Raw genomic sequence first — 20239 nt, 5'->3', positions numbered from 1 at the left:
ACATGAAAGTTGTTTATTTAATTTTTTTCATTTAACCCCACTTATTTTTTTTTTCGGTGTAACAGTGTTTGCATGCAAAGCTAAACTAGCAGGTTAGCGCTGTTCAGGTTGCAGTCTAAAAACATAATTTGTTAAAAGTACTATTAATGTTTTTACAGGTTAAACTTTTTTACATGGAAAAAGTGACTTAGTGCACATTTAACACACCATTAACATTTAATTTTAAAATGATCTAAAAACATCTGGCAGATTGCAAAAAGACACATACACGTACTGTTAATGTGTACTGTATGTAGCACACAATTTAAAAATATGGTTAACATTTCACAATAAGAGTGAGCAAATGCAACACTTATTAATCTTGGTTAATGTTAATTTCATCATATACTAAAACGTCTTTAAAATTAAAAGTTGTATATGTTAACATTAGTTAATGCATTTCGAACTAACAAGAACAAAAGTGAAGATTAATAAATGCTGTTAAAATATACTGTTCATAGTTAGTTAATGATGACTAATGCGTTAGCTAATGTTAACAAATAGAACCTTATTGGAAAGTGTTACCAAAATATGTAGCTAGCCCAATGTCATGAGGTTCATCAATAAACATATCAATCTCATAGGAATGAACAATCATTCATAGAGTATCTATGAAAGAGAACACACCAATTCCACAACAATATCCATCATGATATGCACATGACAGTTTCTTTTTTGAAAATTAAAATTCAGCACTGAATAATTTTATCTGATGCATAAATGAATAATTAATCAACTTGGTTAAAAACTTCCTTTGAGGCATTTCTTACAAAAAAGACTTTAATCTCTGAACGAGTCAGACACAAAAGAATTAATTTGCTCTAAATTGGCCGTGTTCACTTCCACTGTCCATTCTCACTGTAACCTTCATTTTTGGGTCAATAATTATTTGTGGAAATCAACATTATGCCACAAATGCTGTCAACTGAGCTTAACTTGCATTGAACCCGGAATATTCCTTTAACTAGTTTAATAATTATTAAAATTAACTAAATATAAACAACAACAAAAAACACATTAAAATGTTGACTGTACATGACATAACATAATGATCTATTAGGCTGTGTGTTATTCTCGAACAATTATATTGATGATTATTACACAGATTTACAGTAAGAATGACATAATCCTTGAGGGTGGCCAACACAAAGTGGATTATTCTCAAAGCTCTTTACAGTGATGTTCCTCACACACTCTGATTAATTGCTCAGAGCACTACAGGTCATGTTCAAATTCAATTGTAATATTTGTGCAGCATGTTTTCAAATAACATTCATTGTCAGTTTGTGTATTTGCAATTCATAAGCTCTGCTCCAAAATCTAGTGAGCTGTTACGGCTCCCAACGTGACAATGGCTCCAAAATGTAGGCAGCAAGCATTTGCGATCTACTAAGGATACCTTGATTTCATCTAAATCTAATGCAGCATCACACATGTCCATCCTAGAATAAAATCTATTAATAGAAATAGTTTAATTAAAAATGTCAAAAAATAATAAAACATTTTAAATTTTTGAGTTTGTTCGGAATATGATGCACAAGTTGCATCGACTACTTTTAAGAGACTTTTGGGTCTTTTTTTAAGCTTTAAAGTGAGGTGGACCAGAATGATTTTACTTTTGTGTTCCACAGAAGAAAGAAATTCATACTTATGAGGTTCCAGAATTACTGAGGTTAGCATACTGCTTTAAAAGGCACCTTCCTAAGCAGTAGACAGCAAGGCTGATCACTTCATTTTGGAATGGAGCCATTAACTGTTTATACCCTGTTTATAAATACTGGTGAAACCTTTTTTCAGGTAAATCCCTAGACTAACATAGTGCTGCCAAGTTCCTCTATTTCTATCTCTCTCCCCATGTTGGAGTCTCTGTCTGTGATGTATTAAGGGACCAGTGAGGTCAAAGAGAATTGCATTAAATCTGACCTGTCTTAGGAATAAGGTCCCGTTGATGTGGTACACCTTTACACTAGTCCTGCATTTTACTAATAACAGGCATTGTGTAAAAAGCAAACTAGTCTCATAGCAGTACTGTAACTACACTGTATTCAAATGAAAAATTTACGGTAACAAACTGGCAGCTGTTGTTGTAAAACTGTAATATAAACCATACAAAGTACATGTACTCTCGTTAAACATAATATACATTTTTACCGTTAATTATATGGTAAAATCAAACATTTTACTGTAAAATTTCACGTATTGTATTTTACCGTAGCATTTTTACAGTCTTTTACTGTTAAAATGACAGACATTTTTTACAGTGTACATTTTTGCAAATTTTATGTGCCGCATTGTACATTTCAACACTAGAGGCACAACAACAACAAATGTGCGTTTTATTTACTTTCACACAATTCACGAGTACAACAGCAGATTATGACTTTATAAACACTTATTTCTCGCTCTCTTACACATTGCTATGTAATATTGAAACTTTTATTTGAAACATGACACATTTTAACTATTATATTACAGATATGCAGCTACATTTACACTCTTATTCCTTCATGATTAGCTTGAGCGGTAGCTCACCTGATAGAGTGTTGGACTGTAGCTTCAGAAGACCAAGGTTCGAGCCTAACCAAGCACGCAAGCTGACATGTGTAAGACCAAAGTGTAATAGAAACAACAAAAATTGAAATGGTCGCTTAGATAATGTCATATTTGCTTTTAGGACACTGTTTAGGTGAAGGTTTATGGTAACCATGTTTTGTTTGTCTCTCATTTGCTTTTAGGACACTATTAGTTAGGTTTAGGTTAAAGTTTCAGATTAGGGAGGTAAATTTCACTCATTAAAACCTTTATCTTTACATTCTCCTTAAAACCTTGTCTGGTTATGACAGCATTTTCATTTTTAGGTAAACTATTTAACATAGCCTGCAGATTTCTTAGCCTATTTAATACACATACTGACCATAAAAACTACTTGACTTGACATTCTGTATATTGTAAACTTTATTGTGTGCTTGCAGTTTCCCTGCCACAACTATTTAATATAAACAGACAGGGTTGTGAGGGTTACTTTTGAAATGCATTCAACTACAGATTACAGAATATATGCTGTAAAATGTAATCTGTAACGTATTCCATTAGATTACTCAAGGTCAGTAACGTATTCTAAATACTTTGGATTACTTCTTCAGCACTGGAAGATTTTCTGTCTGACCCTCTGGTATAGTAAAGGTATAGTAGTCACCCTCATATAATCCAAAAACCATATGACTTTTTTTCAGCTGTGAAAAAAAAAAAAAAGTTGTTAGGCTGTATTTTAGTCTCAGTCACCATTCACTTTCATTGCGACTTTTTTTCCATACACTGAAAGTTAATGGTGACTGAAGCTAACACTCTGTTTCACGTCTGCTTTTGTGTTCCATGGAAGAAAGGAAGTTGTATGGCTCTGGAACAACATGAGAGTGAGTGAATTATGACATAATTGTAATTTTGGGTGAACCATCACTTCAATGGACAATATTTGCTTCTTGAAACTGATTTTAAGTAGCAAATGTAACTTTTGAATGCAAATAGTTTCCTAACCATATAAAACACACACAGCATACTGCCCACATGTTAAATATTTCAACATGATTTCAATTAAAATAAATAAATTCTTGATCTGAACAATTATGCCTGTTATTTATAAAACCATCAAATACAATTGTAGCACTACTGATGGTAGATTTTGATTATCGATCAAAATAAAAAAAATAAAAATCACTGACATGCTTGAATGCATATGAAACTACATTTACACTACAGTATAACTTCTGTTTTATTCTATAAATGAATAAAATGTTGCTTTGTAGAAGTTGTCAATATCCAGTCTTCCAACCAATGTTATTAAAATGGTGACCTGCTGTTTGTGACCTCGTCTGTCCCTATAGAGTTAATGCTATATAGACAACAAACACATGTGGGTGGGGTTTATTCTAAAGACTTATTGATGCAGATTCTGAGAAACACAAGCTAAGTAAGTCAAGATGGAAGTTATCTTTAACAACCTTAACAATTAAAAGGTCAGCCTGATATCCGTCGGTGTAGATGAGTCATGTGAGACTCAGGGAGGAGCTTTAAGACATGACTTCAGAAACAATCGAGCCAGAACTGGAGTGCCAAAGACACAAAGGATTGTAACTTGAGTATGCAACCAAAAATCGAGCAGGATGAATTAATTTGTTAGGTAGGTAGTTCATTGGTAGGTAGTTCATTCGGTAGGTAGTTTGTTTAGTAGTTTGGTAGGTAAGTAGTTAATTTGGTAGGTAGTTTATTCAGTAGGTAGTGTGTTCAGTAGGTAGTTTGTTCAGTAGTTTTGTTGGTAGTTTATTCGGTAGTATGGTAGGTAGGTAGTTCATTCGGTAGGTAGTGTGTTCGGTAGTTAGTTTGTTCAGTAGTATGGCAGGTAGGTAGTTCATTCGGTAGGTAGTTCATTTGGTAGGTAGTGTGTTAGGTTGTTAGTGTGTTAGGTAGGTAGTTTGGTAGGTAGGTAGTTAATTTGGTAGGTAGGCAGTTAATTCGGTAGGTAGTTCATTTGGTAGGTAGGTTTGTTCAGTAGTTTGGTAGGTAGGTAGTTCATTCAGTAGGTAGTGTGTTCGTTCGGCAGTTTGTTCAGTAGTTTGGTAGGTAGGTAGTTAATTCGGTAAGTAGTGTATTCATTCTGTAGTTTGGTAGGTAGGTAGTTCATTCGGTAGGTAGTGTGTTCAGTAGTTCGTTTGTTCAGTAGTTTAGTAGGTAGGTAGTTCATTCAGTAGGTAGTGTGTTCGGTAGTTAGTTTGTTTGGCAGGTAGTTCATTTAATTGGTACGTGGTTTGGTAGGTAGGTAGTTTGATTGGTAGTTCATTCATTCATTCGGTAGTTTGTTCATTAGTTAGTTTGTTCTGTAGTTTGTTCATAATATACTATTCCATATATAGAGTATTTTATTATTCTAATTTGCTGTAGAGATGCCAGTACAGCAATAAGCATTAGGTTTCATGGCACTGCTCATGAGTCTCCTCTATATGTAACAGGGACACAAGCTCCATATGTGCATATTTTCATTCACTCACCTTTGCATGTGAAGCACTTGATGTGGAAGTGTTTGGCCTGCACTTGTAACACCTCTCCCTTGCAAACCTCTCCACATTTAGCACAGCGTATTAAAGGCTTCTCCGTCTGGTGTTGCGTTTGCTGTGTATGGGCCACTGTATAGACACAAAAAGAGGCCTATTTTATATCATGGTATGTTCCAATATCCACATAGGTATGGCATAATTATGAGATTACAGATTTGAAAGTAAAGAAGCACTGCATGTTTAACACATTATGGCCATTTTTGGCTCATGCAAGAAAATCAAACTTGTATTTATTGAATGCAGTTCAATTAGTATATAATATATTTCTGCAATATAACATGCTTTCAAGTGAAACGGGATATTAAACAAGAACAAAATGTGTGTAGAACAGAACTCAATTTTACCCATTGGGAATTGATTGGATCATGAAAGTGGCCTCCTATATACCAAAATGTAGTCAGGTTGCTTGAGGGGAGGGGTTGAAACATGTCACAATGAACTGTCATTGTGACGAAAACAGCTGTGCTAAAAAGTGTGGAACTCCACATGATGGTGAATAAATAATGACAAAATTGTCATTTTTGTTTGACCTATTCCTATAAAGTGCATTTTTAGGACTAATAAAGCTGCAAATGGAGAAACTGTCTCTTGGCTGAAGTTGTATCATATACTCAACAGAGGGGCGCACACTCTCTTCCCACAATCACTGTGAGTTAATGAGGCATTTCTAAAGATACTCACTCCATCACTCAGCTGTGTCTTCACTAATCCAGGAGAAAGTCCTTCTGAAGAGTGTTGAATATCAAACAAAGCTAATCCCTGCTCTATTGAATCAACATCACTGGGAAGGCTGCATGCGTGTGCTTCCAAGTGTATGCATGTGTTGGATCGTACAAGCCCCATGGGGCAGACACAGAACTTTAATGCCGACACCATAAATATTTATGAGCAGTCTCTTTTCCCTGCCTCCTCTCCATGCCCCCTCCATCCTCTGTCCCAGCCTAAACAAAGCACTGGATAGACAGAACAGAGTCATATCTCTCAATGAATATCCTCAGTTGAATATCCTTAGTTGAATATATTTGTGGAACTATTATCTGTCATAGACGTAGAAGTGCTTAACATTACAATTATTATTGGGGTAACAATTATGGTGAAAATAAACCAACCAAAACTGAAATATTTCCTCACTCTTATATATGTTGATGACTCTATAAATAGATTCTATACATTTTTTTACATGTGAAAGTGGTACTTGCCCATGCAAGAGTCAAAGATGCAAAGCCACAAAGGTTATCAGGGCACTGCTATGAAGTTGCAAGTGTGTTTTGGGTGGTTGCTTACAAGCAAAGGTCAAAAGAGCCCATCAAGACTATAGATATTGCTCGCGAGCACTATAACCATGGGCATATACTATACAGTACATGTATGTTAAAGAAGGCCCTGATTGGCACTATTGGAACTGATACTAATCATTACATTTGTGAGAATTAAATATTGATTTCAAAAGCAAAACTAAGTGGGAGATATATCATTTATATATAAAATCATGTTTGTGATGGACTGTTGCAGAATAAAAACATATTTACTCCCTTGCATTTACTCTTTTACTATTTCTCTTTTACAAAAAGCATTTACAATATACAGTACCATAGTGGCCCTAATAGTTTTAATAGTGTAAAGAGGAAAAAATCTTATATAATATCATCAAACATATCAATAGTGAAAGTCTACAAGGATATTACAACAAATAGAAGAATAGTTAAAGTGATGGTTCACCCTAAAATAAACAAATAAATTAATTAATTCTGGCATCATTTACTAACCCTCATATTGTTCCAAACCTGCTATGACTTAATTTTTTAAAAGAGGACAACAAAAAGAAGAGCACTTTCCCATAAAATGTAAGTGAATGGTGACTGAGGCTGTCAGTCTCTAACATTCTGCCTAACATGTATTTTGTGCTCCGCAGAAGAAAGTCAAACAGGTTTGGGACATTATGAGAGTGAGTAAATAATGACAGAATTTTAATTCTAAAATTCTAATTTTTTCATTTACTAACTCTAATGTTACTCTTTCTTCTGCTGAACAGAATATCTCAGCTCTGTAGGTCCATTCAATGCAAGTGAATGTGGCCAGAACTTTAAAGGTCCAAAAAGCATATAAAGGCTGCGTAAAAGTAATCCACACGACTCCAGTGGTTAAAACCATGTCTTCAGAAGTGATATGATAGATGTGGGTAAGAATATTAAAGTCCTTTTTTAACTATAAATTTTCCTCCCTGCTCAGTAGGTGGCAACATGCACAAAGAATGTAAATTACAAAAACAAAAGAAGAACTCTTGGAGCGAAGAGCATACTTAGGAGGGTTGGTGAAATTGGACATTTATTGTAAAAAAAAAAAAAAGTACCTAAATATTTATCTGTTTCTAACCCACACCTATCATATTTCTTCTGAAGACATGGATTAAACCAGTGGAGTTGTATGGATTGCCTTTTTGCTGCCATTATGTGCTTTTTGGAGCTTCAAAGTTCTGCTCACTATTCACTTGCATTTAATGGACCAACAGAGCTGAGATATTTTCTAAAAATCTTCATTTGTGTTCTAGAGAATAAATTCATACACATCTGGTATGTTATGAGAGTGTGTAATTGATGAGAGAATTTTTATTTTTGGGTCAGCTAAGTCACAATGTACTACAATAATGTTTTTGTTTAACTCTACTTGAATTTTTGTTCAAAGGCATGTGAAGCTATTAAAATTTCAATGTAATATGGATAAACTTTACAATTGCAGTCTTTCTTCAAAGGTTTTTAAAAAAAAAAATTTTTTTAAAAGAAACTTTTTTACATTCACACTCTTCAGAGTGAAAGATGCTATAATTCTGCATCTCTGCAAATGAACTGCAGCGGGGATGATACCTCTTTAAAGTGACACCCAAAAACCTTCCTGCGAGCATTGCTATGGTTACGGCTGCATAACTACCTCACAGGTCTGCGTCCCATTTAAAACTGCCGGAACAAAACCAATGATGGGAGAATGGAGAAGACCTTTATTCCAATAACTTGTGCACCTTGAGGGGTCAGACTGCAACACATCACGGCTTAAGAAAGGGCTTTCTCTTATTTAACAGTTTCTGTGATTCAGATAGATTACTCACAGCGGCTAAATCCAATCATGGTTCAACCTGGACTCAAGCATAGATTGTCATTCCACATTGACAGAGGGAGAACAAATTACAAACACATATATCACCTCAAGAATCAGATCAAACAAGCAACTCTGGAGGTAAAGAATCTTTCATTTCTTTCACTCTACGTGAATGGGAAGCAAGACTTGTGTATAAATTCTTGGATTAGAAACAAATGATCAGGTTCTGATAAACTTCTTGAAAGATATGAAAGTGACTGTTCTCCAAGGTCATAATGGACTATTTACTCTGAGAGAAGATTATGGATCAATAACTTTCACCCAACCACACACCCAGCCACAAACACACTTAATTACCTTTCTTCTTAACCATGACCATCAGTGATATTTGAAGGTGAATCAATGATAAGTCCTTGTGAAGTTGTATCCAGTGTGATGAGAAACACAGCATCCAAACAACTGAACAACAAATCCAGTAAACAAATATGTATGGATAAGAGAGGTGAAAATGAGTGACATGAATGAGAGGGTAAGAAGATAGCTTGTCTGCTAAATGACAGAGGCAGTCCAGTGTGTGCCTGCTCCCCTGTACCCCCTCAGTCTCCTCCTCCTCTTCTACCACCCTCTTGCTCTGTCCCATCCCCCTTTTTTGTCTCATTAATCCAAAGACTCACACATCTCTCCCTGCAGTGTGGAAATTACTAGAATTGCCATGTGATATAAGCAGAATTTATTACACGCACGGACGCACACTGTAGAGAGTAACTGGCCAATTTTGCAAGATTTAGCTCAAAAATAATTTTTTTAAAATATTTTATACAAATGGTTGAAATATCAAAAGCTAAATCTTCATCTTAAATCTAAATATTAAAAGTAAATCTTAAAAGCGCTGAAAACCTGACAGATAACACTGAAACATGTCCTGAGAAATAAGGTTTTATGTGACATCTCTTGACTCGGTCAAAAGCAAAAAAGAGCCAGGCAGAAATGCTCTTTTCCTGTCATCTTATTTTTCCTGATTGGCATAATTCCTGTAGTGATTTGTGTGCTAAAACAATGCAGACACTGATCAGGCCGGGTTCAATACAAGTTAAGCTCAAATGAAAGCAACAGAGGAATTAAATAAAATAAAAACATTTGTTTCAATTTGTCCTTCCTTTTCTTTAAAAAAGCAAAAATCTGGGTTTCAGTGAGCCACTTTCAATGGAAATGAATGGGGCCAATCTGTAAATGTTAAAATACTGTTTCAAAAGTACAGCCAAAAGACACATTTTTGTGTTAACATGATTTTAGTGATATTAAATCACTTACTAACCTTTTCTGTGTAAAGTTATATCCCATTTTACAACTTTTTTGCCATGACGACGCAACTCTATAAAACCTAGAATCCTACAACAACTGTAAAACAACAATTTAAACAACTTTACAGCTCAAATGCAAGACTTTCTGCCTTTAAACCCTCACAAAAATTGGCCCCATCCACATTCATTGTAAGTGCCTTTACTGTAAACTTGATTTTTGCCTTTTTTAAAGAAAATTATATTTTGTGGTTATCAACATTATGCCACAAATTCTGTCGATTCAGCCAGAGATTGTTTAGCAGAGAAAGGCCACTTCTAATGAAATGAATGGGAGAAATTGGAACGCTCAACCAATGAGCTCTGCGCACCCAACGGTCAAAGGATGAAGAAAGGAAGTCCCGCCTTACAGTTTAAAGAGCCAATCCCCTTTTAGATACTGACATCACCTGTCAATCAACACTAGAATGTGCATACGCATTAGCTACATAAGTTGGGAAAATCTTGTTTTTAGCACAATTTGAGGAAAAGAATCACAATATATGTTACCAATATTGACAGATGGAGAGGTGGTGTTGTAGTGGTCTAAACCACATAACTGGTAAACTAGTAATCAGAAGGTCACTGGTTCGATCCCCACAGCCACAAATGTAAATGTAATTTTCATGGAGTGGTGGTGGCGTAGTGGGCTAAAGCACATAACTGTTAATCAGAAGGTCGCTGGTTCGATCCCCACAGCCACCAGCATTGTGTCCTTGAGCAAGGCACGTAACTCCAGGTTGCTCCGGGGGATTGTCCCTGTAATAAGTGCACTGTAAGTCGCTTTGGATAAAAGCGTCTTCCAAATGCATAAATGTAAATGTAAATATATTTTTTTATTTCTTTCGGTTTTAAAAGTTTAGAAATCAGCAAAAAATAAAAAATACATAATGAGTGCCACTTTAAGTGTCCCTGTATCATTTGCTGTCATATTATCAAAGAATAATTTGTGTAAAGTCCTCACTGCGTAGTATAAAGAAAAGTCACAAAATGATGTGCGTAACATAGTTGGCTGGTCATAAAATAACGAAACATTTCTGTCTTCTGTGATGAAACAGACAAGCCGTGACGTTTTCTCCTCAGGTATACTGACCGATCACACAGGTTTGTCTTGTATGGACAGACAGTTTGTTTGAATCACTGTGAAAAAGCACTTGTACTGTTAAATAATTATGACTCATCATTATTGACAAAAGTGCACTGAAGTGTTTGTCATCCCATCATTTTTTCCATTAAAACCACTGCAAGACTCCAGATTTTCTGCATCTCTCAAACATCTCTATAAAAGCCTTTATATTTTTCAAAGTAATATAAGGAAAAGAGCTCATCTGACATGGCCAGGTGGATCTATAAGTTCTGGAATGAAAGGATGGGGATAATACAATTTGAAAATAAATCTACCAATATGCAGGTAGGCATAGACAGAGCGCACTGAAATGGATCACATTGCAGGTCTTAAGAGGTGTTTTCCAGTTAAACTGCCTTTAACTTGACACAGCTTCATATTTATGTATGCTCATATTATTATTTTTGTACTTTTTTACTTTTACCTTTGTTTAAAAGGTACAGTACCGAGGTTCTTATTTTTATATATATATTCGCTTTAAAATAAAGCGAATAAAGGGTAAGGGTGTAAATTTAATCAAATACGCATTCCTGTTTACCGTCTTACATCATTAACAACTAAAAATAAAACTCGCTTTTGGCGCCACTCTGTGAACATTTCACCTCCAGAAAACTGGAGCTCACACATGCCCATATGCTCAACAACATTTACAGTTTCAGCCACTGGGGGCAGTGATTCTAATTTTGCTAAGCACAGACCGATTTAAGCAGAACATCCAAAATCACAGTGCGATCATCAGTCTGATAAACTTCAGCCTAAAATATTGATGTTGATTAAAAAAAAAGTGATTGGACTTTTTATGTAAACAATGCCTCCCTTCAACATAAAAAACAAACCAAAACATACAATTATACTCTTGTCCACAGTGATTCAATTCAACTGAAAATATGTTACCAAACAACAGTTACAAGCAAATCCCATGAAATCTGCAAACTTTGTCTTTGGCAGGCTGTGGATGGGAGAAATCAGACAAGCTAGATTTGCTTGATGGTTTCGTGTAATACTAGATTAAAGTTGTTTTTTGGTTGCCTCAATCATCCTTTTAAAAATTACATAAAATGAGAAGTGAAAATGATGTAACAGTCAACTTTGCCATCAGTGTACTGATACATGTACCATGTATAATGCATAATGCTCTTTCCACTTCAAACAAACACAAAAAGTTTTATGTGTCGACATGTTTCTTGACACAGACAAGCAGTGCCTCTTGATTAGCATAATTAATTACTTCCATCCTATTGACAGCATGTAATCCCTTTTCACTTTCATAATCTGCTTTAGCCCTTCTTACACTCAATGAAATATCAAAGCACCACTCATGAGGGAATACAAGTGGTCATCCCAACATCAAACATCTGTTCAAGCAAGATCAAATCTTCATAGGAGAAAAAAGGCAACAAAAGAAGACAGCAAGGATCCATTTACACAGGAAATGTTCTTGCATTTAAAACAACTAGATGGAACACAACAGAAAGAAGCACAACATGTTTTCCAATGTTGAATTACTTTTAACTACAACAGATGTTAGAACTATGATAGATGTGACTAAGACAGTTTGTATTCCAATTTTCAGTTTGTGAAAATTGGACCTAAATTATACCCAAAATAAATGATACTCTGACTGTAGCGTTTTAAAGGGATAGTTCACGCCAATATGAAAATTCTCAGCTCTGTTGGTCCATTTAATGTAAGTGAGTCATGGCTGGAACTTTGAAGCTCCAAAAAGCACATAAAGGCTGCATAAAAGTAATCCATATGACTCCAGTGGTTAAATCCATGTCTTCAGAAGAATATGATAGATGTGGGTGAGAAACAGATCAATACTTAAGTCCTTTTTTACTATAAATGTTCACTTTCACTTCAACATTCTTTATTGTGCAAATCACCACCTACTGGGCAGGGAGGAGTATTTAGAGTAAAAAATGACTTCAATATTGATCAATATTTGATCAATAATTGATCAAAAACCAATAATATAGCTTCTAAAGACATGGATTTAACCACTGGAGTCATATGTATTACTTTTATGCTACCTTTATGTGCTTTTTAGAGCTTCAAAGTTCTGGCAACCATTCACTTGCATTAAATGGACCAACCGAGCTGACATAATTTTCTAAAAATCTTTATTTGTGTTCCACAGAAGACATAAAGTCGCACACATCTAGGATGGTATGTGGGTAAGTGATGAGAGTTTTCATTTCTGGGTGAACTATTACTTTATCGTGTGAATGTTTGAAGAATAATTCTTATATAAAAGTTTAACCCTTCAAAAGCATCCAAAATTGGTCATACCGGGTGACAGGCTCTCACTCAAGTAGTAGTCATCAGGATTAATGAATGGCAGCTGCTGCATCATGGACTGTTTTGGGATGAGGTACAACACCTCTGCCACATGACCGTCCTCTATGATTGACATGCGTTTGACGGAGTTCCTGCGTTTGATCTGGGTGCGGTCCACATGTTGACTGCGTCCCGAGCCACATATCTTCCCCAGGCTATTCAGAGTGGGAAGAGAAGGCATGGTTGTGGTCCACACTTAGTCCACACAAACTTGCCGATTTAGAAAGCAGTCTTAGTACCCTCAGTATATTGAATATCCAAGTTTAACGATGACTGATGATCTCCCAGAAACACCTTTGACCAATAGTTAGGGCCACATCTGCAAAAAGAGCCAAACTGCTGAGAAATCGTCTGATCTTTGGATTAACAAATCCTCAATTTCTCACCACTTGGTCTACACAAACAAACTTGGTGTTTTTAGAAGTAGTCTTACTTGCCTCAATAGACTGAAAAGGTAGATGATGAGTGATGATCTCCCTTTGATGTAGTCAGGGCCACATCTGTAGAAAGAACTAAACTGGCGAGTCCCCCAACTCAATTCAAATAATTCAATCTTCAACCAAATGCTCAACTGTCCTGAGAGCTTGTTGTTGTGATCCTTCTTTCTTTGACAATTATATTTCCAACCTCAGGAGCTTGAACACAACAGTGGCCCTAATTCAGGTGAAGAGCACAGGTCATGCCAGCGTACAGCAAGGAAGAGGCTCGATGAGCTCCTTGGCTTCTCCTAAGAGGCTTAACCCTGACGTCTACGCCAAGATTATCTCTTGGACAGGGTTATATGATGACACTATAGCTGCTGCACCAGCTCCTTGGTGAGAGCGTTTTAAAGACACAACTAAAATACTCTGTTCTTAATCCACAACGAGGATGGGTGTCTTTCAGGTAATAACCATGCCCTTATTAGTACCGTTTAATTCTTTTTTTAGAAGTTGCTCTCCGTAAATGTAATGCACTTAGAATGAGTTGTCTTGCAGAGATCAGCTGAGAATGCATCTGTGCTTACAAAATACAAGCAGGTATTAATGTGACATACTCCTTTAAATGTTTAATCATGGGATTTTCTACTTCATCCCTGGAAAAGCCATCAGAAAGAAAAAAATCTGATGGTACAAAGATGAAAAGATTATGATGTTACATTGTGGCACCAACAATAAGCTTTATGAGCTCAAATATGCATGCAGCTAAGCAAGTATATATAGTCAGAATGGAGGGGTTTTGAGATATGTTTTGGAGAGTGTTTTTTTTATATTTTGATATCATAAAATTATTATTTTTTTTAAACAAAAACTTGAATACAATATTATAAAATATGATAATATTATATAAATATTGCACTGTTTGTGGTGGTGTAGTGGGAGGTTTAGTCGCATGGCCCGAAAGACGTCACAGTTGCGGTACCTGGACAGCACATTTGTGCTTCTGAGGGATGTGTTGAACCAGTAGAAAACATGGTAACGTGATAAACGTAGCATCTGCAGACGCCTTACGTAATGTATGTGAACACGTGTAAGAACATGTTTGCGTGTGCATAGGAATGAATTCATTTAAAGTTGGTTTGTCATGAAATTAGAAGGCACCTGAAACTGAGTGCCCAGATGAATACTGTAGTCTGATGTTTATTAACTTAAGCATTTGGTTTGGAGCTTTCCAGCTTGTTTTCATAAATCTTCATAATTGGCACGGGGTGACTTGTCTCATTTGACAAGTGCGTATGAAATCGTAAGAGTCTGTACCTGAGAGTTGGATTTAATAGATATTATAAGAGCACCGTTTGCAGTAGTGTGGTGAATAAAACTGCATGTTTATATTGATGACTTGTAATTAAATTATACAGAAAATCTTAAATAGTGGAATATATAGCAAGGTGCCAAGCTGAATCGTTCGCCGTCGATTTAAACCGGTTACTTTAAACTTGGGTGGAGAGTAAAATTATGACTGATCGTTGAAGCTTTTAAAATCATGCAGCAATTAAGTTGCATTGTCAAGCATGTAAATAAAAGTTTGTAATCCAATGGTTCTGGCAAATGTAGAGAAGACTATCTGTCAAATAAAATGATAGACTGTATAGCTTGTGTTATCGGGGCTGCGTGGGGAGCTCGAATGCTGAGAGGAGGCGAGGCGAGTTTGCGGAATGATGCCTGTTCGGACAAAGGCTGTGTATATCTGTAGTGTGCTGTGGAATGGTCAGAGCGAGTGCTGTGTGGCAGCGAGCTCGCATTAGAATGTCTGCCTTGGTTTGAAAAGAAGTTGTAATTAGAGTGTCGATCGATTGCAAGGAGTTCGCTGTTGCATGATTGCCCCTGTTTTCCAAATGGAATAAATCACGCTCTGAAGGGCACTTTAAAGGGAGAATGATCATGATATTCATTTAAGAAGTTCACAAACAGAGACGCTGAATGGATCACGCACAAAACGACCTGTGCAGCAATGAGGCTGACTGGAATCACATGTGAGGGCAGAACCAGATTGAAACGCTGGGGGGTGTTGGAATCGTGATTTAATTAAATAGTTATTCTTTTGTTTTCCTTGCGTTCAAATGAAGCTGTAATAGAACTTGAGAGGCATGAGCCGGAGCAGCTCCCATTAACAGAGGCAGGCCTATGTGTTGAACTGCTCCGGGTGGGAATTTAGAGTCACAGACTGACTGTGGGTGTGAAAACAGATCAATATTTAAGTCCTTTATTACTATAAATCTCTACCTTTGACCAGCCACAACCAGTAGATAGCTAAATGTGAAGGTGAAAGTCAATTACACGCCAGAATGTGAAAGTGAAAGTGTAGATTTACAGTAGGAAAGGACTTACATATTGATCAGTTTCTCAACTACGCCTATCACATCACTTCTGAAGTCATAGATTAAACCACTGGAGTCGAATGGATTACTTCTATGCTGCTTATATTTTTTGGACCTTCTGAGTTCTGGTCACCATTCACTTGCACTGAATGGACCAACAGAGCTGAGATGTCATACACATCTGGGATGGTAAATGTTGAGAGAATTTTCATACATAGGTGAACTATCCCTTTAAACAGACAATATGGATGGTCTTTCTGTGCTCAGAGGCATTAGAGATGCTGTGACTCAGCAGTTTATACCTATTAAACACACTCAGGCTCTGTTCTACAACCTAGTGAGATGTCTATGTAGACAGCATTCCGAGGCATCATAGGCATGACGACATGAAGGCTTTTTCATAGGAAAAGATAACTTATTTTGGCTAAATTATAAGGCAGCGTCTATCCTTCACAGAAAAGGCAATACCACAATTCTCGGTGACAGGCTCCAATGAACTGAGAGAAATGTTGATTATAAGAATACATAGTTCATTCAGCTAAAAATATCTCAGTTTAATTGCAAAAGGCAGTAGGCAGTAAATATTTACATTTATGGCTTTGGCAGACACTTTTATCCAAAGTGACTTACAGTGCACTTATTACAGGGACAATCCCCCTGGAGCAACCTGGAGTTAAGTGCCTTGCTCAAGGACACAATGGTGGTGGCTGTGGGGATCAAACCAGTGACCTTCTGATTAACAAATAAACAGCAAAGACAGCTCACTCATTTTTGTAATAGATCCAAACTGTTTTTTGTTTTTATTTCAAATGCTGAGAGACAAATTCACAGGCATATTTTGAACCAGTCCGAGTAGGATTAGAGGGAATATTAACTATGTCGTGGGTCTTAAGGTTATACATGAAAATAATTTACATGTAGACTGAAAATTTGATTTTAAAGGGAGGGGTGTAAAGAGATTTATAGTGATGGAGGAGGAGGGTTCAAGAGAGAGAGAAAGAGGGATGGACTTGCATTTCTCATGATGCTTCGCTGGTTCTGAATGATATAGTGCTTCAGGAATAAAAGAGCTCTGCTGTTATGAAGCTGTTCTCGCTCTCTCTCTCTCTCTCTCTCTCTCTCTCTCTCGGAAATAGTGTCAAATAAGGATAGGTAAACAAGGTTGCTAGGTAGCAAGAAGGCAGTATGTGTTCACAATAAATGTAATAAATATAGTTGAGCTTAGAAGTGAAAAAAGTTGTGGTGATTGCTTTGAACCAAAACAGAAAAAAAAGGACATGTCAAATAGAGGTTCACAAAACTTGAACATGACCATGATTCGGCAATGAATGGGACCTTGCAATATTTTCTTCAAAGGGGCAAAAATGATCATGAAATTGCTACACACAAAAAATATTATCCGGTATTACAATTCTAAAAAAAAAACACAATATCTGCTGCCAAGTCATTTCCATCTTTTTTTGTGGATGTGGTTTCATAAGCAATCAAAGCAAATGCAAACTGAAGTCCCAACTGCTATCATAAGCTCTGAAAACATCTTACTGTACATATGGCATGACATAACCAAAAAAAGATAAAAGACTGAAGAGTTTATCATGCACTTGAGTACTGAAATCATTCATGCATTGATATGAGCTCAGCATCTGCTGTGATTGAAAATGATTACAAGCAAAACCACAACACTGGTTGAAGAACACTTAATCGTGGAAAGCCCCAAACCACCACAGTTGACCACAGTAAATAAATGCTAATGCTACAATTAGCATACTATATAAATATTAAATTTTTCTAATTTATTTCCTTATTCTCATTCCCATTGAAATCCATGTTCTATGGTCAACTTTGCAGTTTCTGTAGTGATGTGAAGCATTCATTGTAATAGTTTAAAAGCCATACCAGAGGAAAGGCAGAAATAGAGTGAGAAGAAGGCTTTCTGGCAGGCTTGGACAAAAATCTGATTTTAGAAATTGGCTCCCCATCAGTTTATGGTTGGGATTTGAATCGAATTACAGGAATATTCATTTACCGAACTGCATTTCAAATAAATTCAACAGTCACACAACAGAGGAATTTCATTTGTCATTTAAACATAAAACATATTTACATTATTTAAGGAATAGTTCACCCAAAAATGAAAATTCTCTCATCATTTACTCACCCTCATGCAATCCCAGATGTGTATGACTTTCTTTCTTCAGCAGTACACAAAACTAAGATTTTTAGAAGAATATCTCAGCTCTGTAGGTCCATAAAATGTAAATGAATGGTGGCCAGACAAGGCAGCATAAAAGTAATTCACATGACTCTAGTGGTTTAATCCATGTCTTCAGAAGTGATATGATTGGTGTAGGTGAGAAACAGTCATTTTTTCCTATAGCTAAATCTCCACTTTAACTTTATCTTCCAAATTCTTCATGCATATCACCACCTACTGGTTGTGGATGGTCAAAGGTGGAGATTTATAGTAAAAAAATCTAAATATTGATATGTTTCTCACCCACACTGATCATATTGCTTCTGAAGACATGGATTTAACTGCTGGAGTCATGTGGATTACTTTTATGCTGCTTTATGTGCTTTTTGGAGCTCCAAAGTATCACCATTATCTTGCATTGTATGGACCTACAGAGCTGATATGTTATACAAATCTTCATTTATATTCTGCTGAAGAAAGAAAATCATACACATTTGGGACTGCATGAGGGTGAGTAAATGATGAGAGAATTTTAATTTTTGAGTTACCCTTTCCTTTAACTTTGACTAATTATGGCAATTATTCCATGCATTATATATGGCAATATTTAATTTGTTTAGCTCCTGTTTAAGAACATTCAAGGAAATAAAGTGTTTGTCCAACACAATCATTAATAGGTAAATCTACAATTATGGCATTTCTTGATAATTAATATAATTGAATATTAGAAATACCCAATATGTTGTTTGCATGTTAACATTTATCGGTAATTGAAAACTACTGAAAATTGAAATGGATTATTAAATATTACAGTGTTACACTGCGATTGTATGAATTCCTTTGAATGTCATTCCATTTTAATTCTACTTCCTTAAATTCAAATTAAATTCGTAGTTACTACATCCTGTTTGCTACCTCACTCCAAACTGTGGAATCTCTCTATTGCAGAGCAAATCATCACATTTCACCTCACATTACAGATCTAGCATCAGCCACAGTGTAAAATTAAGAGGCAACTCCCTTACCTACCAAAGCAATGACACATGTACACATGCCAAAGGCAGACACATATGAATTAAGCCTCCAGCAAATACAAATGCATAAATCATATGCAAAAAGCCAACTTGGCAGCTCTCTCATGGTCCGAGACCTCGCTTACCATCAAGTCCGAAACAGGATGTAATTTTTTGGGCATAGTTGCACAGTCCATCGTACGGAGGCTGTTTTGGCTGCTGCACTGCACTCCTATCCCCCATGTCAACTGACAAACACACACTCGCACACACCCTTCCACGCTTACACACTCTCGTTCCTGCTCATACTCTCACAGGACGGCCCAGGCAGAACATTCTGAGGCTCTGTCCTCATCCATAATTTACATTCACATGCAGCCATGGGCACACACACACACGTACCAGACTCACACACTCTCGCACACACATACACACTCACAAAAGTGCTGAGGCAGTGTGCCCTCGCTGTGTGTTCTGGTGTCCGGACTGAGAGGAAGTGGAGGAGGAGACTCGGGTTACCTTGGTACCCATTGACAAGGATAGGCCGGTGATGCTGCAGTCTAACAGGTAGAAGTGAGCTGGTGCAGCAGAAGGGCAGGGCATATACGGGAAGAGCAGTGCTATCAGCTCTCTAATGGACCTGATGAACACAAAGATACAAGCGCACACAAAAACAAAGATTTAACAAATACATGCACATTGTCTGTTATATCAAGGTGGAAATAATGTAGAATATATATACACACACACACACAGTGCATTCATAAAGTATTCAGACTCAAGTTGCAGCCTTATGTTAAAATGTTTTAAATTATTTCAAATTATTAATTATTTTATTATTATCAATCTACACTCCATACCCCATTATGACAAAGCAAAAAACTGATTTTTGATAACTTTGATAAATTAATAATAATAATTTAAAAAAAAACGGATATAATATTGAAATAAGTATACAAACCCTTAACTCAGTATTTAGTTGAAGCACCTTTCTTCTGTGCAGTTCCTCTCAAGCTTTGTCAGGTTGGATGGGGACAGTCGGCGGACAGCCATTTTTAGGTCTCTCCAGAGATGTTCGATTGTGTTCAAGTCCTTGCTCTGGTTGGGCCACTCAAGGACATTCACAGAGTTGTACCTAAGCCACACTTGCGTTGTCTTGGGTATATGCTTAGGGTCATTGTCCTGTTGGAAGGTG

General features: G+C 36.4%; 1 protein-coding gene across 6 annotated transcripts in view; it reads right to left on the bottom strand.

The window, feature by feature from the left end:
* The window catches only part of LOC127617947 (actin-binding LIM protein 1-like), a 49746-nt gene extending 30276 nt beyond the window's left edge, over positions 1–19470 (bottom strand). For 2 of the 6 annotated variants that reach the window (XM_052090130.1, XM_052090132.1), the window contains exons 1-2: positions 8595–8707; positions 5082–5216 (exon numbers count right to left, since the gene is read on the bottom strand). In XM_052090130.1, the coding sequence (XP_051946090.1) occupies positions 5082–5216; positions 8595–8688 (229 nt within the window). In that variant the 5' untranslated portion in view covers positions 8689–8707. Of the gene's footprint in view, positions 1–5081; positions 5217–8594; positions 8708–12992; positions 13302–19190 lie in introns of those variants that run through there. The other 4 variants (XM_052090129.1, XM_052090131.1, XM_052090128.1 and 1 more) reach the window with 4 other exon arrangements.
* Between the last annotated feature and the right edge of the window lie 769 nt (positions 19471–20239).

This window comes from Xyrauchen texanus, chromosome 24 (assembly GCF_025860055.1).
Source record: "Xyrauchen texanus isolate HMW12.3.18 chromosome 24, RBS_HiC_50CHRs, whole genome shotgun sequence".
NCBI classification, from domain to species: Eukaryota; Metazoa; Chordata; class Actinopteri; order Cypriniformes; family Catostomidae; genus Xyrauchen; species Xyrauchen texanus.
This window is presented reverse-complemented; position numbering and strand designations above follow the sequence as displayed.